The sequence below is a fragment of the Paramisgurnus dabryanus genome, chromosome 8 (assembly GCF_030506205.2).
Source record: "Paramisgurnus dabryanus chromosome 8, PD_genome_1.1, whole genome shotgun sequence".
In the NCBI taxonomy this organism is placed as follows: domain Eukaryota; kingdom Metazoa; phylum Chordata; class Actinopteri; order Cypriniformes; family Cobitidae; genus Paramisgurnus; species Paramisgurnus dabryanus.
In genome coordinates, this window is record NC_133344.1 from 25,935,878 (window position 1) to 25,963,808 (window position 27,931).

The window sequence follows — 27,931 nt, forward strand, 5'->3', positions numbered from 1 at the left end:
ACATGTAAAGGAGACCACACATGATTCACCATGAGAGAGACAGAAACGTTTTTTTTTAAGCATGTTTTTGGCATATTCATTACCATTGACAAAACCATGTTTGTACTACAGTAAACATGTAACAAATTGATTTGAGACACTGGCAAAGTATCTTTTAAATTTATTTGTGAATCTTATAACCAAATAATTAGCATTTTAGTATTAAATTAATACCATGTGATATGTAATTTCCAATCAAAAATAAAAACATTTATTTTTTCATTTATTTGTTTGTTTGTTTTATTTATTATTCGTTTTTCTTATTTTTGCTCAGTTGGAAATACCCAACTAGTTTTATCATGTGCCCATCATCTTCCTTAGGTTTATTTTTTGTCCAAGAGAACCAGCATGATGAGATGCTCCTGATTTTGGCATGCTCAATAAAAAAGGTTTAAAAACTTCACCATGTGTAAATACTGGAAATGTCAACATGTTATTTTCTCATTTGTCTAAATGTTTTGTCTAAAAGTATACTGTATAAATCCTTTCCTAATTTATAAAAAACTGGGAAAAAGTGCATCGACATATAAAAAGAAACCTTCCTCGACTGAGTAAATTTAAAGAGTGTCTAAGTGTAAATAGCGTCCATTGTTGGCATTTTCTTTTTACACTATAGTTTGGCCCACCAATGTCTTGGAAAAGTAAAGTTCTTGAAAAAGATCTGCTGACATCAACAACTTCAGTGGCAGAGGCAGTAAAGCTTAGGCCTGGATTGGCTAATCGGGAGTACCAGGGGAATTCCCCGTGTGTCACCCGTGGGCTGGTGTTGTCATGCCAGTGGGTTAAGGGTTGCTTTGCCTAGGCTGTCTGCGTAATTTTCAGGGGGTAGATGCCAAGCTGATTTATGCCCTGAAACAATTCTTGCATTAGGATTTTGACATCAGAGCGAAGTTGGGTTTTGAATTCAGATCAACGTTGGATCATGACGTTGGACCGACATTGGATCCTGATGTCAGACTGACGTTGGATCCTGATGTCGGATCTTGACGTCGGATCAAAGTTGGATCACCTTAAATCAGCTTTCGATTTTGACGTCAGATCAGTGTTGGATCTTGACATCGGATCAAAGTTGGATTTTGACGACGGATCAACGTTAAATCAATGTTCGATTTTAATGTCGGATAAATTTCTGATTTTCCAAACTCATTTTACACTGTGCTAAATGCCACAATCCTTCTTAAATCAAAAGTCCAGGCCATCAGCAAAACAGAGAAAGATGTGACATATCAAGACTGCTGTAACCCCTCGGCTCTGACCTACATTAATGCTGATTATATCTTGATGACAGCCAAAGCAACACGCTTTATGGATTTAAAACCTCCTCTGACCTCCAAAAAGATGAAGGCGTTGTGATCTTTGCAAACAAAGTCTTAACACTTAACAAAAGTGGTGTTAAAGGCAGGGTCCATGATCTCTGAAAGACAATGTTGACATTTGAAATCACCTAAACAAACACGCCCCTACCCCAATAGAATCTGGACCTTCTTTTGATAAACCCGCCCCACACATATGCAACCCAGGCAACGATGTCATTAAGTAGACACGCACCTTACTGCTGATTGGCTACAAGTGTGTTTTGGTAGTCGGCCCGACTCCCTTTTCCAAAGCTTTTTTCAGAAATCGTCCACTCCTTTACCAGACGTTGAACTGAAAGCCAAGGTGTTGAGTGACTTTGTGAAGATCCATGAAGAACACATCTGTCATCTCTGCACAGGGGGCGTAGTGAAAAAATGGGGATTGGATCCTTACAGCCACGGTGCCTTTGCTATCTTCACTCCATTTCAGATGAGAGGTTATGAAGGTTTTCTAGTTCAACCTGAAGGCAGGATTTACTTTGCAGGAGAGCACAGACAGAGAAGACCTCATGCCTGGATTGAGACTGCCATGAAATCTGCTCTGAGAGCTGCAAAAGATATAAATGACAATAAAAAGTAGAAAACAAATGTGCTATTAAAAACTGTCAACATATATCATCATGAAACAACGCACCTGACCAAGTTTATGAGGATTTGATCTTTATTTGAAATATTTTGCTGATAACTTACATTTTGAAAGGGGATTTTAAATACTTAAATGTTAAAATTATGTTTCATCTTGATAAATGATCTAATAAGATTTTTTTGTTATAGCCTAATAAACTAAAGTACAGTGATGCATACAGTCACCTAACATTATAGATTGGCTTTTTTATTGAACATTTATAACATTACAACCAAAACTTAACAATATTCAGAAGTAAAATCAAAAGAAAAACAAAGGAAAAAAGAACAAAACAAAAATGATCTCGGGTTAAGTCAAACAAAATAATAGGTATGCAATTAAAAGGAGTAGGGTAAAATAAAAAAAATTTGAAAGGGAAAAAATAATGTAATTTCTTATATATTTAAGTAATAAAACACATACTTATTATTAAATTGATCTATTATTTATTTTGAATGACCTCATTATGATTTATTTCATCACATCGGTCACTGGCAGAAGTAGTACATCCGGGTACTTTCACTGACCTTGGGTTGTTTGTGAGAATCATGGCGTCTCTTGTCAGGATAACTTCTGTTTGTCACAGAGGTGTCAGCCGTAAGTTTAACATTTTTAATGCCTTTGCATTCGTGACCATTCACATCACGCTTTATCGCATCTATTTAGCCGTCTTTTTTGGTGTTTAAGGTGGTAGATAAAAGAAAGTATTCTGATGCGACACTGCATGTTCAACACTGTTAGCATACAGGCTAGCATGCTAACCTCACTTTGCAAACAGTTTTTCCGCTTGGTGTCTCTTTTCTGTTTTTATTAATTAGTCTCTTCTGTCCTTGTGACTATTTTTAGGTGACATTTGATCGTGTTATTTACTGAGCTTAATATGAAAAGGGTTTTAGTCAGGACTTGCTCATTTCTAATGGGACATTTTCAATGACTGTAACCAGTTACCGTTTATTCCCGATCAATACACATCATCAATGACACCACTCATTACAGATTGTAAACACTACGGGGCAGTTTTCCGATGCAAGTTTGAGCTGCCATACTTTAAAAAACACCTTGTACTGACACCTTAAAATATATCAGTGCCAGTGTTTTGTCTCAAGATGCACACCAGTGGTGTTTTTGTAAGGCATGTTTGTAAAAACTACTTAAATGTCCTAATATAACTAAGGCTTAGTCCTGGATTAATCTAAACCCTGTCTGGGAAACTTCCCCTACATGTTTTAAATCAGTTGTTGTGTTGTGTAAATGTGGTTATGTGGTGATGTCAAAATATAAAGAAATTGCTGATCATATATTTAGAGATTACGACATGCTGCCTTGCTAAATAAGATTGTTGTATAATTATTTGTATTACTTCTTTTGCACCCTTTGTAATCATTTATATGAATTTCCCTAGCTCTGTTATTTCGCTCTTCATTGCTGATCAGACCTTTGGCTGTACAGAAGAAGGATCGTGACTGCCCATACTTAATATCTGCAAAAATACATGCATCTCCATCTAATTATGGTAAGTGGTTTATATTGTATCTATTTTCTTTCTGTATATTATGAGTGCTTTTGCTCTACCACGCCTTTAAACCTTTACCCTGGTGTTAAAGTCTAGATTAGCATCATATTTTATTAGCTTAATTGACTGCTCAGTCTACAGACAGAAGCAATATGTCTACACATTTCCATGTTCACTGCATTCCAAATTATTATGCACATGCCATTTTTGTTTATTTTTCCAATACAGTCAGTAACTTACTTTAGAAATTTTATTTTATCCTCAACACTTATATGACAGCGTGGATGTTATTCTATTTAAATGAAATAAATATGTCGAAAGATACTTTAAAAAATATGCTGTTCCAAATTATTAAGCAAGTTGTAGTTCTCCTACAATATGGGTATGGCAAACTTCAGACGCTGGGGAGAAAAAAACCTACCAAGTGCAGAACTTCAAACACGTCACGTGTCTATCCAGGATATTTATGGTATGTGTGTGAATGCATGCACAGATTCCGGAAAATCATTGGCAGTGTGAATGATCCAAAAATGAAACAATCCCGGACAAATCCTTTATGGATTTTCCATAATGTCTGTGTGAAAAGGGCTCATTAGAGCAAAAGGAATTTATTGACCCTGATAATTTATGTAAGATCAACTTTGCAAATGATTTACACATGAGTTTTTCATAAATGAGACCCATTGCATTCAAATACATTAGACTTCAATATGAAATTTGTAGCCCCTTTGCAGCTATAACAGTTTCCACTCTTCTCGGAAGGCTTTTCTCAAAATTTCTGTGGAAATTTGTGTGCATTCATTCTGTAGTGCATTTTTGAGGTGAAGCACGGATGTTGGATGTGCTGTTTGGCTGAATCTCTGTTTCAGTTTGTTTTAAAGGTGTTTGCTTCATGGCGGAGTTGCTCTTATACCTAAACACTTTCCAATAATACCACTTACAGTTGACCGTGAAATATCCAGCAGGATTGAAATTACTTTGTCTTATTGGGAAGGTGCCATCCTATTACAGTACATCGCTTGAAATCATGTGGGTGACTAGATGCTTGATTTTTACACCTGCGGCAATGGGTCAGACTGAATTAAGCGATGTGTCTCAATACTTTTGTCTGTATACTGTACGCAAGAAAAAACTAATTATTTGTTCATGACCATTGGGTTTATTTTTCTAGCAGGTTCTGGGTCCAAATCTGCTTCCCTGCACTGGACAGGTGAGCGTGTCTTGAGTGCAGCTCTTCTGGGGTTGATTCCAGTTGCGTATTGTTACCCAGGCCCGGCTGTTGACTACTCCTTAGCTGCCGCACTCACTCTGCATGGGCACTGGTAGGACAATTTCTGGTTGTTATTATTGTTTGAAAGTATTTATTTTATCTATTCTGTATCAGAATAATTAGAAAATGCTCTAACCTTGACTGAAGGTTAGTTAGCCACAGTCAGCTGTTTTATTATTTATTAGTGCCACATGTAAATCTATATAGGTGGTGTCCCCTAATTTTGTAGTTCACTGGCCAGATGTGTTATAGCTTAACATTATATTGTTCCTTAAAATCAATTCAATTTCTGACACTGACACTAAATTAAAGAATTTGCTTAAGTCTAAAGCCAAGTCATGGGTGGCTTTAATACCCTTTATGCAAATATTACCCTCCTAGAGAGTTCAGGACTGCACTGCTCATTTTAGCAAGGCCATTAGTGAATTAGGGTACACATAATGGATTCATAAATTAATTTATCCTATAAGGTTATTTATTTATTTTAGCCAGATGTACAGTACTGTGCAAATGTCTCAGGCCACCATACCACCTGTAGATTTGTAGTTTTTGCAATGTTTTTTTTTTTCAAATTGTGTGTACATAATTCCTGTATTTTCTTTTTGTATCTTAATGAAAAGAGTAAAAATGGACATTAAAACGTTGCTAAAACAACTAAGCTGGTGTTGGTGGCCTAAGACTTTTGCATAGTACTGTACATGTGGTACTGCCATAGATGTTAAAATAAATGCTTGAATAATCAATAATAATCTCCACTTATGTATGTAGTCTATTTTTGTAACTACAGTTTAAACAAACAGACCTAATAAAAATTCAGACAAAAATCTAATCATTGATGAAATTGAAACATTAATAGGATAACATTATACAGTAAGCACATTCACTGAGCAACTGTTTATGATAAATATAACTTCTTTTTTTTTTTTGATGATTCAACTATCTTAATACATACATTCTGCTGTTTGTCTTCTAGGGGTCTTGGTCAAGTTGCGACAGACTACGTTCATGGAGACTTAAAAGAAAAGATGGCTAAGGCCGGCATCTTCGTTCTGTCGACCGTCACCTTCGCTGGCCTTTGCTACTTTAACTACCATGACGTGGGGATTTGTAAAGCTGTGGCCCTATTGTGGAGTAAATAACTGGACTAAAATGGGCAGTGGGGTATTTTGGGATCTGCTTTCATCATCGGTTCTTTTCTGCTTTATAAATTTGTCACCTTATATGTAAATTATATAAATATATAATTTTTTGACAACACACAATGTTGATTCACAAGCGTTTTTAATTGTAAATGCTGTGAGTTGTTCAGAACATAAGTTGTGCTTTTGCTTAATGTGGAAATCTCTGCATATAAAATCAGTGTTGCAAATGCATTTAACTGAGCAAAATGTCGGGGTTAAAAGAGATCTGCGGTTCATAACCCTAAATGGCACCTTCTGTAGTAGACAATGATTTGGACCATGAGCAGATTATGTTGTACTGTGTTTCTCAGATTTTGATTGATGTTATTGCAAATATCACAGGTATTCACTCTTATGACTGCTCATAACATCTTGCGAATTGTAACATTGACAGTATTTCAGCTTTGTGTCATAATAACTTTGCATGGCTGTATTTCTTTGAAAATGCGATACATTATTGGCCATCTGTAATGGGAGTGATGTACATTAACCACAGTTTATGTAAAATGCTCAAAAAACAGACTTGCGACACTCTGATCAGTATAACTGATAACTCATGTGGGTCATAAAGTTATTCTAAAATTGAGTCTATAAATAAAAAAATAGTTTTGAATAGCTTTGGATGGGAGATTTATTTTTTTTATCCAAAGCATAAGAAAAGGGCAAGATTCGTTTAGGTTTACATGCATGGAGGTCAAATATGATTTTATTGAATCTCTATTAACGTCAAGCAAATATAAACTGTATTTTACAGCTTGTAAAATCAGTGGGATAATACTATAGACACCCTAGAAAGACAGATGTTGTCCAACATGCAACACAATGTACAGTTTATTTTATCAGTTACACTTTGGTGTTATGTTTTCCATTACAAACAAAGCATTTAAGCTTCACAATCTCATTTTAGGGTCACTGAATTGCCATTAAATAATTAAAATATTCTTATATACTATTGTTAATAGTAGATAAAATGTGCTACATATTACAAGTCATTGGACATTAGCATTTGTATACACATACAACCTTACACTGTCTGTGGAAAAACTGAATTAGCATTTGGCGATATCAATAGCATCAATTTAGTTTTTGGGAGGACAAATGGATTGTTTCTATGTGGATCATGGGACCTTTAAAAGAAAACTACTCTGCTTTTATATTGCTGATATTATGTGCTTTTCAAACCCAGACTAATATAAAAGGGTTACGTCCTTGCAAAAAGACAGGCAACATTACACTCTTTTTGCCCTCAGGGAGTGGGATATATTTAATACTACCACCACTTAACACTGTTATGAACAGGATCTTAAAAGAGTGTGTGTGTTCTGTTATAACCCTAAATGACTCATGGGGAAAATGATGGATACGTTCAATTTCTTAACATCACTGGAAATCCCCATGCCGAAACTTAAAGACATGCTACTTTTGTTTAGTAGATTTCACACTGTTTATTTATTTTAGTTCAAAAATAGACACTAATTCAACAACAGCCAGAGGACTTGCTTATATTAAGTCAAAAGCACATACTACATCTTATTCTACTCATTGTGGGTCACCTGGATTTGTAAAATTTTTGTGTCAACAATATTGCATCAAAAATCTTACTATAACCAATGAGTTTTCTTATCCCTACATAAGTAATCATATTTCTACAAGGCACAAATTACATTTTAGGTACAGTAACAACCCAATTCTCATCATTGTATACCCTCAAAACATATTGCATATTAAACTTCTTTTCAACTCAGGACAGTACCTACATCTTATACTGATTTCAATATAAGACCAATAACAATTGGGGTTTTATTGGTACCAGAAATCCTCTGCAATATTGAGAAATATGACAAATATTTTAAAGTTAATTACTGTCAGTAGTAAGGTCAAAGCTTGAAATAGGTTCAAACACTGTAAAAATGATGTGATCAATAAGTCACATCAACATACTGTAAGTTCTGTCCTGCCTGGTGAGGATATTCTGCCTCGCTCTTGAACTTTACTTGAGTTTTCCTGTATAATATATATGAATATTCAACAATATACAGTTAGTTCTTAAATCACTTGAATTAATATTCCATTCACTGTAAAAAAAAATTGCTGTAATTATGCAGCTGGTTGCCAGTAACTTACTGTAGAAGATAAAGATTGGAAATGTTTGTGTCACGACTAGTTTTAGGAAGTAGGACACAATAGCACAAAAAGGATAACATTTATTAAAACAAATATAAACATTAATCCAAACTCACGCGATAAACCGAGAACAAGAACAACAAAAGACAATGATTCATCAAAAGGAGACAAGAGACATTGCATTAAGTAGGCAGGATCAAAATGGAGAACAGCTGTGACAGTGCTGATGAGGTAATGAGAGGTAAGTGAGTCCAGGTGAGTACAATCAGCACAAAATACAAACACATACACAGATCACGGTTGACAACCGTGACAGTTTCATGTTCATTACTTTGAACAAACTGTTGCCAGTAAATAACATAAATGTGAAATCTACAGTAAGTTACTGGCAGCTATTTGCCAGTAATTTCTACAGATTTTTTTTACAGTGTTATTTCTTAGTCCGTAACAGAAGGATTTCAGAGGCATAACCCCTGTATTTTCCCTCTTTAAGGAAAAGTTACATCATTTGTTGCTGACTTCTGGAAATTCCCAAAGAAATTGGATGATTTCATAGAGGAAGCAGATGTTCATGACAACTTTAAATAGCCTTAACTGCCTGTTGTTGTTTTTTTAAGTATTTCCACAAAATGTATTTAAACTTTGTAGTGACTATAGTGTTCAATGGTTTCTGTAGGTTTAGCAGCAATCAGAAATAAATTATTAGATTAAATGTGTTAAATCAGTAACACTTTACAGTAAGGGTTTATTTTCAAACATTACTTAATAATACATTAGCTAACATCAACAAACAATGAACATTAATCAACAAACATGAACAATTGTATTACCATTAACATTAACAAACATTAAATGCTGATAAACTATATTGCTTATTGTTTGTTCATGTTAGCGGATAACAAATACGATTTTATTGTGAAGTCGTTAATTCATAACAAAGCTCATCATTCTTATCAATCTGAACCTTACATGAACTGGGCAAGATGCAACCGAATTGTTGGGGTCTGTGATTTTAAATTGCATAAGCACCATGTGACCCAAAAAGACCTCTTTATAAGACAGTGGCAGCAGAAGAAGACAAGGCAACCTCTGAAGTACATCCCGCTCCACTTCAACTAAGGAAGCCAACACAAATGTCCACCATGGACCATCTGAACAGTAGCACTCCTGGTAGGTTAACACACATTTCATAGACGTGCACATATTTGTTTTGTGGTAGCCATGCATTAAGTGCAATAAGTATGTATAACAAATCTTTTTTCTTACATGCAGGTTGGAAGACAAAGTCAAGAAGAAAAGATCAGAATTTCACAGATGTACATGGTCTGCCATGCATTGAGAAGCTGGTGCTTTCTGCAAACGAAATACCAGAGCCCATTTCAACCAAAATCACAGGTAATATTCCCTCATGGATTAAAGGCAATTTTCTCAGGAACGGACCTGGAAAGTTTGAGATTGGCAGAAGTAGGTGAGTACAATTTTTGTTCCTTCTTTAGCGTACTGACATACGATCTGTGTAAAAGTTTTAGGCCAAAAGCCACTATTAGATACAACCAGAGAATATAGAAAATGTGTTTACAGTATTAATAAAAAAATAAAATAAGCTTAAGTATCAAGTATTTAGTGTGATCTCCCCTTCCACTTGAGCGTCACACTAAATACTGACTTTTGTCATCATTTTGTTCTGAAAATTATGTTTAATCCTTTTTTGTACATATTTCCTGTATTTTCTGTTTGTATATTAATAAATAGATCAAAAATAAATATGAATGTTTATTAAAACTTTGCTAAAACAAAAAAGCTGCTGGTTCCCTAAGACGTTTGCACAAATGTGTATACCAACAGACTTATCAAAAAAAAAAATGAATAAGCTGTTGTGTTTGCTCCTCAGTTTCAACCACTGGTTTGATGGGATGGCACTTTTGCACCAATTTCATATTGAGGATGGAAAGGTGACATACATGAGCCGCTTCCTGAACAGCGATAGCTACAAGGAAAACACTGAGCATAACCGCATTGTGGTGTCTGAATTTGGTACGATTGCAATGCCGGATCCATGCAAAAACTTCTTCCAGCGCTTCCTGTCCCGCTTTGAGTTTTATAGTAAGTATGAAGACATCACTCTCGGCAAACTGGTGCTAATTTGTCATATGTGAATTTGTCATTGTTCTCTTCCTACATAGAGCCGTCTGACAACGCAAATGTGAGCTTTGTCCAGTATAAAGGAGACTACTATGTCAGTACAGAGACCAACTTTATACACAAAATAGATCCAAAGACACTTGAAACAAAAGAAAAGGTGCCTGCAAATAATATAGGTAATCAAAATTATTGACATATTGTTGTGAGCAATCCACCTGAAATGTATTGTTGTTAGGTGGACTGGAGTAAATTCATTGCAGTTAATGGAGCCACAGCTCACCCCCATATGGATCCTGATGGGACCACGTACAACATGGGCAACTCTTACACTTCTAAAGGTTTGTATCACTGACAATGTCAGATTCATTAAAGCATCTTAAGATCCTGCATATTTCTCAAACAAATAGAAACATAACTGAATTTCGTCTCCGCTGTATAAACTAAAGTACTTTAATTCCTAGGTGCTTTCTACAATATCATAAAAGTCCCCCCACAAAAGAGGATTCCAGATGATACATTGGAAGGAGCCACAGTTGTTTGCTCCATCCCCTCTGAGGACAAATCCAAACCATCCTACTACCATAGCTTTGGTAAATGAGCTGTCAAAGTGTCAATAACAAATAATCATCAGCAATTCAAACTAATAAACAAAATATATAGGTTTTTATATAATTTCATGTACATTTGGTGTCCAAAGTCAATGGGTCTCATTCACTAAGCATGTGTACGCACCAATATTTTTGTAAAATATGAGTACGTTTTAACTAACAAATTATGATTTTAATTACTGTTTGTAACTGATTTTTACAGTAACAGAATTCACAAATTCAGAAAATCATGATTTTCAGCTAACAGTTTACAGAAAATTTATATTAATATAGCCTGTAACATCTTGTGATAATAACAATGAATACCAAGTTATTACAATGAGTAATAACTTGGAAAAAGCTAAAAAAAGTATTGTAAACCAAATGTACCTGAAATAATATAATCACACTGACAATTATCAGTCTTTAATGCCAAATCAGTTTTGTTTGAAGTTGTATATTGTAATTGCAGCAATGTCAGAAAATTACGTGGTATTCATCGAGCAGCCAATCAAAATGGATCTCCTGAAGATTGTGACATGCAAACTGCGTGGAAAGGGGATTAGTGATTGTGTATACTGGGACCCTTCGCGGAAAACCGTTTTCCACGTCATTAATAAGAAGACTGGAAAGGTAAAACCTGCCAGCTATCTCTAATCCATAGCATACACATGTTTTAAAAAAAGAGGAATGATTTTAAATTGTTTAGATTGGTATAGATATTAAAATGCTTTAAAAATGAACTCCCTCTTCACATGAATGTCGGTGGTTTCTTTTTCTACAGATCAGCTTAATCAAATATTATGCAAAGCCATTGTCAACCTTCCATCAGATAAATTGTTTTGAAGAAAATAATTTCCTGATTATGGACCTATGCTGTTCTGATGATGGACAAGCAATTAATAACTACTTGATTCAGAACCTTAAAAAGTCTGGAAATGCTCTAGATGAGGTAAGGCGAAGTATATGTGACCCTACCTGTGAAATCCAGGCTAAAGTCTCAATCTAATTATGAGATTAGGAGCATTAAAGTTGGATTTTAATAATTTATTTCAATCTTTGACATGATCTTACTCATTCAATATTAAACATATCAAGGTTATTTTCCACAGAATGTTCTTTACATTATGTAAGATAATTTTATATATAATTTTATCATTTTCTAGGTATACAACACCATGTGCAGAGTATTCCCTCGCCGATATGTCCTACCCTTAAATGTGGACAATAACACACCTTGTGGACAAAATCTAAACACACGATTAAACCGCACTGCAACAGCCATTAAGACAGACAAGAACCAGGTTTGTTTATATGGTTCACTTGCTAACATTTTTAAATAAAACCTGGGTGTGTCTGCTGTAACAGATGCAATAAAATATTCATTTACACAGGTGTTCTGCACACATGAAGATCTTCATGGTGAAGATCTCCATCAATATGGAGGTCTAGAATTCCCACAAATCAACTATTCAAAGTACAATACCCGGGCCTACCGCTACTTTTACGGATGTGGCTTAAGACACCTGGTTGGAGATTCGCTTATTAAGATGGACCTTCAAGACAAACGAATGAAGGTTAGTTGTCGTCTTAAGTTTTATTTTCAGATTTCCTAGTGTAAGCCCATTAAGCTACATGTAGTTTTTAACAGGTGTGGCAACATGCAGGCCTGTATCCGTCAGAACCGATTTTTGTCCCTTCACCTGGGGCTGTAGAAGAGGACGATGGAGTCATTTTGTCTGTGGTCATCACCCCTAATCAGGTATGGCATGCCACATATAAAAATACTAGCCTTTCAGAACAAAGACATATATATGCATATTAATGAGTAATGTGTCTTCTTAGGATAAGAGCACATTCCTTCTGGTGCTGGATGCAAAAACTTTTGAAGAACTGGGACGTGCTGAAATACCTATCAACATTCCATATGGTTTTCATGGGACTTTCCAAACTAGTAGTTACTGAGTGACAAGTTTAAGAAGTCCAAATCTGTCATCTGTGATAGACAACACTGCAAGAAGACAGTGTTGCGGCTTAGCGTAAATAGAAAATGTTACAACTTTTAAAAGTATGAATAACCTGTATTGAACTCGTACTATTATAGTTCTGCACCTATAATAATGAAAGCACTATACTTGGGTTTGTTTTCTTGTATTGTTTTGCAGCAGATTAATTGCTTAAGCCTATATTATTTATTATTTTGGATAAAAGCATCTGCTAAATTAATAAATGTGAATAATGAATGCAGGTTTACATTTCCATTTATTACATATCATTCCAGATCACCACAAAATATCTAGCTATATTTTAAACGAAAAACCTAATATAGTATTTTATTGTATAAGTATATTATGAACATTTACAATCAGTGTTTTAACAGTATTTCATATGAATGGCTGCTTGTTGAACATCTTGAATTGCATTAGATAATCACTTAACATGGCAATATTAGAAAAAACTATCACAGTAGTTTGTCAGAGATCAAAGCCAAACATCGTCTCAAGTGCTCTTTCTTCTCTTTAAGATGAGATTCCAAGCTTCGAGCTTCAATAAGAATATCTTCAAGCTCTCTAAGCTGTGAAGCATCCACGTCGGCTCTTTCTCTTAAATGGGAACGTATGAAGTTAACTACTGAGTGCAAACATTACGGAAAAGACACAAAGGATGAAAATCCATTCGGTTACCTCAAGACCTCTGAGTAGTTTGAAAAGAGGACACAGACCTCTCTGTGAGCCTCTAATAGATAGAATGAGTCAAATCAGAAAAAATACAAGACCTCATAAGGTTAAAATCTCCACAAATATTATATAGCTTTGGTAAAACGAATGTCATAGAGAGTTACCTGCCAGTACTGTTTCAAACCCATAAGACTTCTCCACAGCTGCTGACCTGGAGATGTTGGTTTTAGTTTTTTTTGCTGGAGATGTTTCCGAAAATGTAGGTGCATTATCAGCCTAAGCATATAAAATAACATTAGTACAACGTAAACTAGCTGTCAGGTAAATTTGACTAAAATATCAAACACTGGCTGGTTGATTTGGTGCCAGCTGTTGTAAGTTCACGAAATCAAAGTGATAAACTGATATCCTTACCTCATGTAGTTTTGACTGAGATCTCTTCATTTCTGCTTCTCTGACTGCCATAGATGCCTCTTTACTGCTCAAGAAGTTTTTGCGAAAACTGGGATCTGTCTTTACTCGTCACAGAACAAGACAGGAGAGTATTTTGTCATTTTTCTTTAAAATAATAATATTAAACATTAGGTGTATATACTGTTTTTTTGGTTGACAGTTTTGGTTTATTCACATAATGTTTATCTAGTCTTGTGTGTCTCCTGCACAGAAATGTAGTAAGCCAGTGCTTTTCAAACTTTTTCACGGTGCGGCCCCTCTCGTGTACGATGCATTTACCGTGCCCCCTCAAAGAAAATTTGTGACAAATTTGTTCTAAAACAGAACATTTTAATTAGACAAAACGTATTAAATTATGCAAAGTAGTGCTGTTGGTTAGTAGCCTTTTTTAAGGTTTTATTACACATAAATGAATGTATTTTATAAAATGTCACAAAACTGGGGCCCCCTGGCAAAATCTTGCGGACCCCCTGGGGGCCCTGGCCCTCAGTTTGAGAACTACTGTAGTAGGCTACCAACTGGGAGATTTATTTAATCTTTGCATTGCCCTCCTAAAAATACAGCTAAAACCAGCGTATGCTGGTAGTTGGGTTTAGCTTGTTTAAGCTGGTCCTCCCAGCCTGGCAAAAAGTGACCAAAACACAGCTAACGTTAGACTAGCTTGCTACACCAGCAAAATTAGCTGTTTTTTTTTCAGTAGGTGAGCATCTGTTAACCTAAAACTAATGTATCCTTTACATTCTCTTCTACTTGTTATACAAAATATTTGTTTGTTTTGTCTAGACTTTACTATGTTCGTAATATGAGAAAATATCGAAATTAATCTTAAAACTGACAATGGAATATCATTAATTGAGGAGAGTAAATGAGGTAAATACCAGAAATTGATTCCTTATAACTTTTGAGGTCGCTCGGTCTTCTGTTTGCCACAGTTTATCTAATCAACTGACACGACAATGACCGTTACTTTAAAACCTGACTATAATCACGTGCCCGCAGAAACGCGCGTGCCCACACGCGAAGCCTCCTGATTAATATTTAAAATATTTTACAATTTAAAAGGTAAACCACGATTCTAATGGGCAGATTGACTGCAAAATCACTTAAAAACCCTATATATATATATATATATAAATATATTTGATAAAGTTAATATTGTTCGACTTGAGTAGCAGTGCTCGTCTGTGTGTAGGAGTGTTTGGTCAGTAAATTTTTTTTATAAAACTAAATCTTTAAAACCTTTATTATACAATTCAATCTAAAGTGAAATGTATTGTAATAAACGAATTAAAAACCGTCAGTTTAAGTTAAATGGGAAAGCAACCGCGTTTGCGAAGTTTAAACAGTAGATGGTGGTATTGACCGTCTTTGTACCAATAATTTCATTTATTGAAGGTACATTGTGATGAAAACATCCTGTGATTCGTGTCTTGTGTGATCACTGTGAATATTTCATAAGACATGCTTGTTTAATTTAAAGCAATGGTTAAAATTAGTTTTAAGCAGCAAATATGCATTCAGTAATAGAGATAACCATTCTTATCATTCTCGTTTTTAGTTTTATAATTTGCTTATATCACACAAAATGCGAGTCATGGTGACATTTTATCGTATGGGACATTGCTAAATGGAAATGATGGCATGCCAAAAACTACAAATAGGATAATGGTTGCTTGTTAGGATGGACAATTAAACATATAGTGCATATTAAATGATTACATTATCAATACAATTGTATATTAAGAGTGGACGGATAAGCCCTTTTTTTTTTTTTATTACTGTCCTACAATATTCATCGTACCATATCCATGGGAATGAGCGTTAATGTAGTTGACCGCTAGAGGCGCTCGTTCACATTTCACAGTTAAACATACACAAATATGGCGTCAGGGCAGACACGCAAGATGCTGGTGCTCAGTCTCTGTGCCATATATCTGTTATTGTTACTTATTCCTTGCTCGATCTCCTCCACGCTTCGACTTCACCATGACCAGAGGTTCATGCTGCCACAGGATAGGGGTTTTTCTCAAGTGAGTGCACACCTGGACCGTGCAGAAAGTCGCGTCGTGCGTCTGGAGCGAGAAGTCAGAGACGCTTCAGTCGCGCATCAGCATCGCGCACGGCGGAATGCTGCTGGATCACCCGTGCCAAAGGTTTATGCGAGGGTAAGCGAGCCTTGCGTTAATTTATGAGGAATTGCATTGGGATAACGGCAAGAACGTCAGCTTTTGCACAGCCTTGTAAAACACTGCATTCATATTCAAGCTGTAGTTTGTGTGCTGTTCACCTTTGGAGGCGTAATGTACCTGTTTGTCACAGTAAAAAAAAAAATTCACAGAAAGATCCTCGTCACGATTATAATGCAAGTATATGAATATTAAATATCAGTAGTCATTTTTAGATGTAGTAATATAAAAAGGACTTGATATGTGTGTGAAAACTTACTGTGGACAGGTCAGCTCACATCCTTTGCATTTTCGTCTAAATAATAACAACCGTCACCTTGTCTAGTATATTATACTAAGGAATTTGATAGGATAATTTTTTTTATACATATATATATACTATAGAAAGCGTAAATTTTTTCCTTCATCACACTTTCATTTTCATTAGGCACATGTATACATAGGAAGGCATTATGTATCCCAGAACAGTTGGTACAAGTAGATGGAAATTATGTTATGCCAAATTACTTGCTGATAACATACACATCCATATATTGAATGTTTATTTATTTTCTCTTTAACACACTCCTACATTATGTAGTGATGATATGTAATGGATTCTCCTTCAAGAATATAAACAAGGAAGCATTTATTTGACATCTAATAATTATTGAGTGCTGTTATATAAATATTTATATGTAAACATACATGCATCTTGTTAAGGTGATAAGCGTTTGGATATCACGGTTAAATGTTCCTGGATGAAACACAGTCTTTTCATCTATGTTACTATAAAATGCATGACATATTGCCTGTTTATGGGAAGCAGCTTTGTTATGCAAGCACTGACAAGCCAGAGAGGCATAACTAGTCTTGCTTTGAAATAAACCTCTTAAACATTTTTAACTTGCTCAAGACTTGTTGGTTTAGTCTGACATGCAACCGTGTCTGGCTCTGCCTTGAATTTACATCCTTTATGTTTTTGACACCTTGATGAAGTGTGTAACCACTGAATGGTCACTGCACCGATTAGTGATAACTTATTGTGATTGGTAACATACAGGTGTTTGTGGTTTTTGTAGGAGTTGGTTAACCTCTTTTAAAGAGTTTAAATCATAACATCATTATAGTGAGTTTGAACTACTTGTTTGATCTAAGGCTTTGATATCCTTTTTGGAATGAAAGTATCACTACGTGTGGAATAGACATTCAGTAGTTTATTAATTTGAGGCTAAAAATAATAATGCAGTACAGTACCATTAGATCAATTTGGAATTTTTTCATTTGTATGATTGTTCTGTTTTTTGTGCTATTGCACATACTTTTATTATTTTGATACTCACTGTTTACTTGTCTTATATAATATTTGAAATTTATGATGTAGGATAGTATTTTTTTAATGTTATAACCTTATTTGTTACATGGTCAAAAGCCATAATGACTAGTCGGTGATAATTTTGGCAGGGCCAGTAAAAATCTGAACCAAAGTTACATCTCTTACCCTACATTTTGAATTAGTGACCTGAGATGTCAAATGCCTGCCCTGTTTTATAACGGAGAAATGTTTTTATAACAAAAGAAATATTGTGTCCTTGTTTAAAATCAAGCAGGACGTAATACCATTGTAAACAGTAACTCTCTCTTCTCTATTTCATGTGTAGTTACAGCGGTGGGCGACAGCTAAGATTAGTGACTTTTTTGGCCTGTAGCGTGTACAGGAAATCCTCTATGAACTGTTTTTAGTGTCTTGGATGGAGTCCATTCAGTTGCTATGAGGAGAATAACCCCCTCAGATGATCCAATTAAGATTTCCCATCCTGACCCCCCTTCCTTCCTTCTCTCTTTCAAACCTTTTGGTTTATGTGTTGTTTTTGGCACATACAGAGAAGCAGTGTTAGGTAAACAAATAGACATCAGATGACTTTTTGTCTGTCAGGTGACAAAGCAAAAGGCTTCCATACTCTTGAGGGCATTTGTTGATGTTGTCTTCGTTGTTGTGACAAGCAAGTCATGGGCATGAATATGCAGTTCATTAAAAGCCTTATACTGGAAATGATTTTATACTAAAAAACAATAAAAACCTTTTAATTTTTCACAATTTTAATACTTATGGAGAATTCTTGTTCTTCTTTAACAGTTGCATTGTAAATGTTTCACCGTGTGACTCAGCAGCTCCAGGCAATAACTCTTTAATAGAAGAATGTTGTGCTTTCATTTTCAACAAAACTCCAAGTAAATTTTGTTCATTTTTTCGGCCTAGATCTTGAACCCTTTGTTCCCTGATATATAAAGCTGTGTATATGTAAACTGTGTAGACAGTTGGCAAGCAAATACAGATTTGTTTATGTAACGATGCTGAATAGAAAGGTACAATAACACTCTTTTCTTAATATGAGCTTGACATTACCTCATATTAAGCAGGATAAGTTTGAGCTCAATAAGCCTTTATGTGAGTCATGTGAAGTCATTATGTAAGTATGGGATAATGGACAGCCATGGATCTTGTACACTCTTAAAGGGGCAATATTTAGTGCCTAAAAAGCACATTACTTTGCGTATATAGTTTAATGCAATGTGTTTGGGTGGTTTATGGTTCAAAAACACATTATTTTGCACATACCGTATATTATTGTAACATATCTTTCTGTAACGTATTGATTTGTACAAAGCTCATCGTTCTGAGAACGCACGGTGTGATCTGATTGGCCAGTTATCCAGTGCATTGTAATTTGCTGAATACCTTAAATTGCGTCAACGGAAATGTGACGCTCCTTAACATTTTTGAAAGATGAGCTCCCAAAGCAATAGTGAAATGAGATAATATCATCTTTACTACCTTATTAATACGAGCCTGAATCTAAAAACGAAAATGACCAAGCTGATCGATTAACTTTACAAGCGTGACTTGAGCAGAACGTTACAGATTGGTAAGGTAAGGATACTTAAACATTAAAACCATGTCTGCATTTGCAATCGTAGAAATGACAAACACCAAGCGCTAATCTACCCTTCTGGAAAATCCAACTAAGACCAGCATAAGCATAAGTCTTCCAGCTTGGTTTTAGCTGGTTTTGCTGGTGTAGCAAGCTGGTTTAACTGTGTTTTGGTCACTTTAAGCTGGTCTAGCTGGACTTAGCTGGTCAGGCTGGAAGACCAGCTGACCCACCAGCTCGACCGGTTTTCCAGGCTGTGAGGACCTGCTTTAACCAGCTACTGCCACCTTAAACCAGCTAAAACCAGCTACCAGCTTTTGCTGGATTTTTCAGTAGGGTACACTGCTTAAAACTCAAGTTTGAATCGTCAGTAGGAAATTCTTTAATATGAAAACATAGGCGACTTACAGGTTGTGAAATAAGAGCCAGACTGTACTTGCCAAGTTGGAATGGCTCCAGTTTTTAAACGAAGCCTTTTTGCACATCCAGTGTACTCTCCCATGTTCAGGAAACAAGTAAATGCCCAGCATACAATCTGATATTTGAGCTGTACTGTTCTGGAACAATGTTGTAACTAAAACTTAACGATTGATATCTTATTATTTTCTCTATTGGAAGGCCAAACAAAGTAGTTTGCCTTTTGCAAGGAAAAACACAGCGTGTCCACGACATGGCGTTGGCAACAATACTACAGTGCAAATGTAAGTTACACCTCTGGTTCTTTGATCTTTACTTTCATTTAAAACATTTCACAAAGTAGTGTTTTCAGCACTAACAGCCACTAAAAATAAGTGATGGAGCAGGTATCTGCAAAACGCGAATCTCACTCGCACAACACACTCCAGTCCACTACAAAAAATGTCAAGCTGAAACTGGTCTGCGATGTAAAAAAGGTTGGCGGGACCCCTGTTCTACAGCATCGCTTTGAATAATCTTTTAGGCAGCTTTATTTGTATCACCCTTTAGGTATTTAATTGCGATAACAACCGGTTGGATGTACATTATCCCACTTTTTACACATAGAGTTGGATACCAAAGTCTGTACTTTTAAGAGCACCGACCGATTTATGTCAGTCGCATTCACATTATAAACGACTTTGTCGCTGTGTGTCGCTCGTCTCTTTCAAAAGAGGCGTTTCTATATCTAGTTGTTATAAACAAAAGAGTAACGTCCACTCCAGTAACTGATGAGAGACGGATGACGTGAACTCCCCTGCTTCGTTCTCATTGGTAGGTGCTCCCGAATGTCACTCATAATTTGCATAAAGTTAAACATTTCTCAACTTTGTCGCGCGACTGGACACGCCCATCAAGCCGTCAACAGTTACTGTCGCTCGTGTTGCCGGATGCCGCCGGGCTTCTATTGAAATCAATGAGATCGCGTCGCTCTGCTACTGCTAGTCACTTATAATGTGAATGTACCTTTACAGATTACCGATTCACATTAACACAATTGGTACCAAATGTTGGTACCTGAGAATGCATCTGGGTGCTGTGAGAGAGAAAAAAGGGCACTCCATAAGTAAATATATGGACACAAAATACTGATTTGATTTATTTTATCAGGCTATTTCTAAGAAATGCGAACCTTCAATGAGGGAAACCTGTTTCCTAGCAGCTGTAGGGCCAAGACACGTTCAAACAAGTTGGTTTATTTGGTTTTATCATTTGTAAGTAGTTTTGGGTATCGAGAACCGTTTAAAAAAATAAAAATAAATAAACGGGGATTCAATAGGACGTGCGCATGTCGATTCTGTTTATCGATTCCTGACTTTTTTCAATCATTCTTGCACAATAAACAGCAGTGAGCATTTTACAGTTGTATCTGTCTGCCAAGACCTGCAACAAGGACCTTTATTACAGTTTATTATAATCGGCACTGTAAAGCAAACCTTCAAGTTTGGTTGTGAAAAAAGATGATCGCATTGGCAAATGCAATACATGTGGTATGTAAAGTTATTTCATGCAAGGGAGAAAGTACCTCTAATATGTTGAAACATTTGCTTTAACACGAGTCCTGCTACAACGCACCAAATACAGCTATTAGCAATTGATCGTTTTCATGAGGCGTCAATTAGTTAGGGGTATGGCCCGCTGGAGGGCAAGAGAGCACTAATGTTGTCCGCAGGTTAAGAAGTAAGTGATTTCTTTAGGTTAGCCTAAATACTAAATAGTTGTTGTGCAAAAAAAGGCACAAACTGTCTTAACAATCCTGTGCTATGCTTCTACAGAATGCCTAAATGCCTGAAAAGAGGAATTTGTGGACTTTGTGCCAGAAACGTATGTGCCGCAGTCCCCAGTGAGGGGAAACAATGGCAGCCATCAATATGCACTCATATTTACAGTAATCACTACATAAAAGATAACCTTACGTAACATTGGATGTATTAATCATTGTATTTTTTGCCATTAATCATGTAGTTGTCATGTGAAAATCTATGTGCACTGTAACACCAGATATGATCCAGAACTCACTGTAAGAGGGAGAAGTGTTGTGATTTAGTGCTTTACTGAATTAACAATTACAATACAGTAAATATTACATAAGAAATAATGAATTAGGGAAAAGCTGAAATGCCTCCATTATGCATTACCTATGTCCTGGTATTTGTACCCTCTTTTTATACATTGTAAATTGTATATACTTTCCCATTGCAAAGCAGTTCATTCTTTTAGGGTATAGTAAAATTAGTCAAATTAGGACGCAGCATGTGTTATTAATCTTAATCTGCATGCACACTGCCAGCAATTAGCAACGGCAGAGGATCATTATTTCATTCATTTTATTGAAAGCTTGGTGACTTTAGGTGACACAAGCACCGTGACCGTTGCTGACAAGAAGTGGGCGTGTCCAGCTACAACAAAGTTGAAAAAATTCAACTTTATGCAAATGATAAACGACTTTCTGGAGCTCACGTTTAAAAATTAACACCTCCTTTTTTTAGAGTGTTGTATTGTTGTGGATTAAACGTTGAAACCCTGGGGATGGACAGAATCATACATGCGGATGTGTGGAAACAATTCCCGGTAGCATTACTGGAACTTGTTGGAACAGCTTACCGGTTTAGTTTCGGTTTTTCTGAAGCTGCCTAATCTTGTATTATTATCACTTTGTGTTCAAGGTGAAACCAAACCAACACAGACGAATCACATCGTCTTCATAATGCTTTATTTCCTGATCCCACAACAAATATCAAAGTATATCCGGGTGAAAATCATAAGTCAACCCAATGTTAGTCTTATATGTTAATATGCATTTTTTGATGGTTGATATATGATTTGTTTAAATAGCATTCATAGATGGATATTTATATCTGACTTTCACATAGTAGCACAACACAACCCTGTAATGGTCCCATATGCTACTTATCCATATTGCAGTAATGAAACAGGGCTTTAACTGTACATTAGGGCTTTAACAAGATAATGACTCTTTGGTTTTCCTTTGGTTACGGACACAGAAATATTAAGTGTGTGGTTAACCCATATTTAATTCATGGTGAAACATGTATGGTCATCTGCCAGAAGTAAACTGGTAGGTTGCAGGAAAACAGCACTGTTGGCTCAAACATTAGTGCTGCAGCGATGATGTCATTGTTTCAAGCAGTGAAATGCTTGCTTGAAAGCGCTTATACTTTCTTGCTCTGGCTCTCTCACTTCCATGCTCAATTATATATAAGAAAATTAACATTTTGAAGTGATTTCATTTGTACAGTCTCTCATTTCGTTCATCGCTTTTTTTAAGAAGACAAGCCAGAATTGACATTTCCCTGGATCGAACCCATGACCTTTGCGGTCCTAATGATTTAAATTTATTCGGCATGGTCTTATTGTCCGTGCGTTTGAAAGATTGCTGTGTTGGGAGACAAGGGTGCTGTTAGATTAGCAGTTCTATTTGAAGAATAGCGAGAGGTTGCAGACGACCCTCTAAACCGCATTAAATAAACAGAGTCAAGAGTTTGGCAGGGTTAGGTGGATCAGGTTGCAACCATTTGCTCTGTGATTGTTGGCACGCTTGTGGGAAAAGCTCTTATATGCATTCTGGTGACATGTTGTGGGACGTATAACTTTTGAAAGGGCGAATTGGATCAGTCAGCAAGAAGCATTTGATAAATACTTTGGTGTTTATTTAATAACATCTTCCCATGTTATACACATAATTGTCAGAACTGTGGAATACTAGTAGGTTCTATAGCAATGCAAATGTTATGGGTTAAATCTCAGGCAACACATACTGATTAACACATGTATTAAATAAGGCTGTGTAAAATTGAAGAAAAAATGCGATATGCTATACCATGCTTGATAAAACGGTATTTGGTTGTGCGGTGCGGTATTTCTTTAGCGCTAACCAGTTTTAACTACTTTAACATGTACTTTAGAAACAATACAACATACAGTATGTTTCATATTTTAAGGAAAAGCCTCACAACAAAGTGAACAAGTGTGTTTTAGTGTTGCATAAAAACAAACGGACAAAAATTAAATAAATTTCACTGCATGCACATTTCGGACGCATATCTCAACTAAAATGCGCCTGCCATATATTATGTTATCTGCATTGACCTAAAACTTTGACCATACATTACTTTTTGCAGAATTAAGCTGCTCAATTATTGCAAACCATTGCGATATGCATATTGCACTATGCACATTTGTGCTATTTCAATAATTTGTGCGCCCCTATCGTAATATATTGTTGCTTTAAAGGTGTCTGCCAAGTGTTTCAGGACCATAGACTGTAAAAAAGATGGACGACGCAAAGACACCTTCTTCCATTGCGCACCCAGTTCAACCACGCCAATCATAAAGACACGTCCCATTTCTATAGCATCAAATTACTAGCTAAACTAAAACGTATCACAAAAAAGCTTTACTTTTGACTTATGAGGCACACCCGTTCAGGACTAAACTACTGCTATATGTTTCCCTAATGGCTTAAAATGCTACAGTTGTGTCCTGTTTGTCAAACAGGCCTAAAAGGCAGAGATATTTACTGCTGTGTCTTATCGAATTAACATATGTCTGTATATTAATTTTGAGGTAGTTGAGTCACTGTTCATTTGCCTAAAACAAGAAGCTACTTAGCCAAAGCAATATCAATACTTTTCTCTGTCTGACTGAGCACATGAATCTGTTGAAGTAGTAACATATGGAAATGTTTTCCTAGCGAACTGACAAAACACACATTAAGTGTTTACTTCAAGTCTGTCATCTGGTATTTACCTTTCAAACAGTGAGTGCTAATGTTGAATAAGTAAACCCATTGTTTGCTAATGAGTTTAAGCAGTCTTCCTTAGACTGAAAGAAACAAGAGGCGGTGTTTGAGTTTACATTGGTTTACATTACCGAGTTGCTACATTACAAAGACAACGTTGTGCTTGTTCTCAATTATGTCTGACAGGAGACATTTGAGATGTCATTTGTGGATCCCGTGGTCCTACTGCAGACTTCTGAATTAAAGATGACACTTTGTAGCAGGGAGGTGGGGGGAGGACATGAAAAGATGACACACATTTCTTTGTTCCGCAGTTCAAATTGGGGCACCGCAGCCTGCCCAAAGTTTTTATTTTCCTGCCTTTGTGGTTTAGTTCAGCTTGTTTCTGCCTATTGTTTGTGTGTGTGTGTGTGTCTGTCTGTCAGTCTGTTTGTTTTCATTTTTTCAAAAGTCTACACGTGCACATGCTATAGACAATGTCAAATACAAAATTATTTTAGTTATCACTGCGAAATGACCTAGTAGGAACAGAAATGGTCAAACCTCTTTGAAATCAAGCATTGTTATCGCATAGAAATTAATTTGTTTTGTAAATCTTGTAATTTTAGTGTGGAGTGAAAAGGTTCAGTTTGTGATTGTGCGTCACACTGTTTTGTATTCACAGGCCAACCTGAATGACTCTCATAATCAGATGGTCGTCCACTGGGCCGGGGAAAAGAGCGATGTTATAGTAGCGTTGGCGAGAGACAGCGTTGGTGCCACAGACCCCAAAACAAGCTCTGTAAGTATACGCATACTTTGTCTTTATTTTTAAAACCCTGCTGTCTACACTAAATAATACAATTTAGGACATGAGTCCAGGTCTCTTATGGTCATGTAAAGCATACGAATGACATTTTAAAATTAGCATTAAGGTTTAGGTAAATTGAAAGTAGTAAATAGGGCTGCATGATATTGAATGGGAAACGATATGCAATTACTTGCTAAATGATGCAATTAACGATGCAATGTGACAATGCTTTAAGTTTGTAAAATCAATTTGATGTAATTAAAATATGTCTAAATACTGAATTCTGTACACAAGCACTCATTCGTGTTACAGACTGTTTGCTAAGACTTACTATTTTTTACCCTTTTGAAGAATTAAAGTTATTTAGTTATTGCAAACTATTACAATATGCATATTGCCATATCACATTTGCGATATATTGCGCAGCCCTAGTAGTGACTAAAGCTTTTAATTTTCTGTGTTCCTGTAGCTCTATTGGTGTAGAGCATTGTGTTAGCAAAGCAAAAGGTCACAGGTTTGATTCCCACGGAGCACGCATGATGATAAAATGCATATGTAATATATAGTAAAATCCTTTATTGAAGAAATACTTCATGGACATTTATTGATCTTAAAGGGAGACTCCACCTTTAAAAAAACAAATATGCTAATTTTCCAGCTCCCCTAGCGTTAAACATTTGATTTTTACTATTTTGGAATCCATTCAGCTGATCTCCGGATCTGGCGGTACCACTTTTAGCATAGCTTAGAATAATCTATTGATTCTGATTAGACCGATAGCATCGTGCTCAAAGATAACCAAAAAGTTTCGATATTTGTCCTATTTAAAACTCGACTCTTCTGTAGTGACATCGTGTACTAAGACCGACGGAAAATTAAAAGTTGTGATTTTCTAAGCCGATATGGCTAGGAACTATACTCTTTTACTGCTTAACCATGGCTGCAGGAGGCGCGATGATAATATGCAATGCCCGGAAATAGTCCCCTGCTATTGAAATTTACCAAGGGGACTACTTTCGGGTGCTGTGTAATATCATTGCGCCTCCTGCAGCCAACTTTTAATTTTCCGTCGGTCTTAGTACACGATGTAACTATAGAAGAGTCAAGTTTTAAATAGGAAAAATATTAAAACTCTTTGGTTATTTTCAAGTGCGATGCTGATGGTCTAATCAGATTCAATGGATTGTGCTAAACTAAGCTAAAAGTGGTACCGCCAGACCCGGAGATCAGCTGAATGAATTCCAAAACATTAAAAATACAAATGTTTAACTCTAGGGGAGCTGGACAATGAGCATATTTTAAAAAAAGCGGAGTCTCCATTTAGTTGTGGAAACTAGAATTGTGCTGATATTCGATAGACAATACTATCATCTTTGTGCATTAACACTCCTGCATAACATGCACTTGCGACACCAACGCACATTGCATGCTTATCCTCACTCCAAAAGCCTTGTGGGCTTTTCCTTGCCCAAGAGAGCTTATGATTCGCTCATGCTCTGACTTTTCCTTGTACATGCGCTACTAATGTGCACGGTTCAGACTTTTTCTCACACGTGAGTTTGAAATGTGTGCAGACTAGGGAGGTTGTTATGTGCACGGGTTTTAAACCAGCGAGTGAGTTGTTGCCATTCCCTGGCTCGTAAGTAATTTACAGCATCCCCGGGCATCAATGATGTACTCTGATGAATGGCATCATGTATACTTTTGTGTACCAATGAGTTCACAGGCAGACGATATGACAATCTCACTATAAAGACAGTAGGCCAACACTGGTGGTAACCATGGCAGGCACAGATAGCATCAGTTTCCATTGAGCAGTGGCTATACCTCATTTTTTTATATACTTAACCTTGCCCTGTAAGATACTGATCACATTTAATCTTAAACTGCAGTTTTGAGAAGATCTCAACTAACAAGTTTTTCAGTGCTCTCTGAGTTATACAGATTGAAGGGTTACCTCCATTCTCAAGTGCTCAGTTAAAATCTGTTCTCCTTTCATTTTATTTGTAGGCGACATTTTGCAAATTCTTACATATGTTTACATATTTTTTTATTTAGTTACAAAAGTTGTCCCAATTTGAAACTTTGTGTCATCTGTTAAACAGGTGTATGTATCCTATGACTATGGCGCCACCTTCATCCACATATCAGAGAAATTTCAACTGTCTGCAGACAAAGAGGACAAGAAACAGGTCATCTCCCAGTTCTACCACAGCCCTGCCGACAATAAGCGTGTAAGTACGGAAGAAAAATTAGCTCAGCTGTAGGTGCAAATATCTCTGGGTCTTTTTGTTTTTGTCTTTAATCCAAGCTTCCAACCAGTCCAGTCCAGTCACTTATACACACTCCCACAGATCACATTATTATCTAAAATACCAAATCAAAAGGCTGGGAAAAAATACAAGTTATTTCCTTAATCTCAGTCCCTGGTGTGCACCTGCTGCAGTCGACTGATATAAGTTGCTGCAAGGTGCAAAGGCTCATGGGAGTTGAAGTGCAGAGCTGCAGATGTGGCCGCATCGCTGTGGGACCCTGCATTGCGTCTTTGCAGGGGCTGATGGCAGCAGACGGTGACCATTCGTCTGGAGTCGATGATGTGGCCAGCTCTGCAGCTGCTGCTTACTGCTAAAGGACTGATCCTAAAGCATTACCAGTGCCATTTGTAAAGCATACGACCTCTTCGCAGGAGCACGGAGTTTCTTAATTACATTTTGAGTGATAGGATTTATGCGCACTGTTGATCCGCATGCGGAGAGGAATTTTGAATCGGGGTTGTCACAGATGGGATAATTAACAGAGATATTGGCAGGGTGCTTGAGCTTTTTAATGCCTTTTGATGGAGTAATAAAATGACATAC

At 36.3% G+C, this 27,931-nt stretch overlaps 5 protein-coding genes across 6 annotated transcripts in view; 4 read left to right on the forward strand and 1 right to left on the reverse strand.

Moving 5' to 3' along the window:
- The first annotated feature begins 1,012 nt into the window (after positions 1-1,012).
- LOC141282511 (L-amino-acid oxidase-like) lies at positions 1,013-1,974 on the forward strand. Its single transcript, XM_073815576.1, has 3 exons — positions 1,013-1,107; positions 1,203-1,388; positions 1,647-1,974. The coding sequence occupies exons 1-3, from the start codon at positions 1,013-1,015 to the stop codon at positions 1,972-1,974; spliced, it is 609 nt and encodes a 202-aa protein (XP_073671677.1).
- A 540-nt stretch (positions 1,975-2,514) lies between these two features.
- Positions 2,515-6,598, forward strand: sdhdb (succinate dehydrogenase complex, subunit D, integral membrane protein b). Of its 2 annotated transcripts, none has more exons than XM_065281235.1 (4): positions 2,515-2,616; positions 3,422-3,532; positions 4,704-4,854; positions 5,776-6,598. In XM_065281235.1, exons 1-4 carry the CDS (start codon positions 2,568-2,570, stop codon positions 5,939-5,941), a joined length of 477 nt encoding a protein of 158 aa, XP_065137307.1. In that variant the 5' UTR covers positions 2,515-2,567; the 3' UTR covers positions 5,942-6,598. The 2 variants fall into 2 exon arrangements, with proteins under 2 accessions (XP_065137307.1, XP_065137308.1); XM_065281236.1 differs by having other exon boundaries at positions 4,707-4,854.
- A 2,379-nt stretch (positions 6,599-8,977) lies between these two features.
- Positions 8,978-13,079, forward strand: bco2b (beta-carotene oxygenase 2b). The gene is made up of 12 exons (XM_065280146.2): positions 8,978-9,277; positions 9,380-9,575; positions 9,999-10,210; positions 10,291-10,406; positions 10,485-10,587; positions 10,711-10,839; positions 11,309-11,469; positions 11,621-11,788; positions 12,003-12,140; positions 12,231-12,413; positions 12,488-12,598; positions 12,682-13,079. The coding sequence occupies exons 1-12, from the start codon at positions 9,241-9,243 to the stop codon at positions 12,799-12,801; spliced, it is 1,674 nt and encodes a 557-aa protein (XP_065136218.1). The 5' UTR covers positions 8,978-9,240; the 3' UTR covers positions 12,802-13,079.
- Positions 13,080-13,259: 180 nt separating this feature from the next.
- On the reverse strand, positions 13,260-14,015 carry LOC141282481 (testis-expressed protein 12). The gene is made up of 4 exons (XM_073815472.1): positions 13,929-14,015; positions 13,679-13,790; positions 13,521-13,572; positions 13,260-13,439 (listed from the first exon to the last, which is right to left on the reverse strand). The coding sequence occupies exons 1-4, from the start codon at positions 13,977-13,979 to the stop codon at positions 13,298-13,300; spliced, it is 357 nt and encodes a 118-aa protein (XP_073671573.1). The 5' UTR covers positions 13,980-14,015; the 3' UTR covers positions 13,260-13,297.
- A 1,824-nt stretch (positions 14,016-15,839) lies between these two features.
- The window catches only part of sorl1 (sortilin-related receptor, L(DLR class) A repeats containing), a 76,247-nt gene continuing 64,155 nt past the window's right edge, over positions 15,840-27,931 (forward strand). Inside the window, exons 1-3 of the mRNA XM_065281237.1 lie at positions 15,840-16,132; positions 24,948-25,064; positions 27,179-27,307. Coding sequence (XP_065137309.1) covers positions 15,848-16,132; positions 24,948-25,064; positions 27,179-27,307 — 531 coding nt within the window. The 5' untranslated portion in view covers positions 15,840-15,847. The remainder of the gene's footprint in view (positions 16,133-24,947; positions 25,065-27,178; positions 27,308-27,931) is intronic.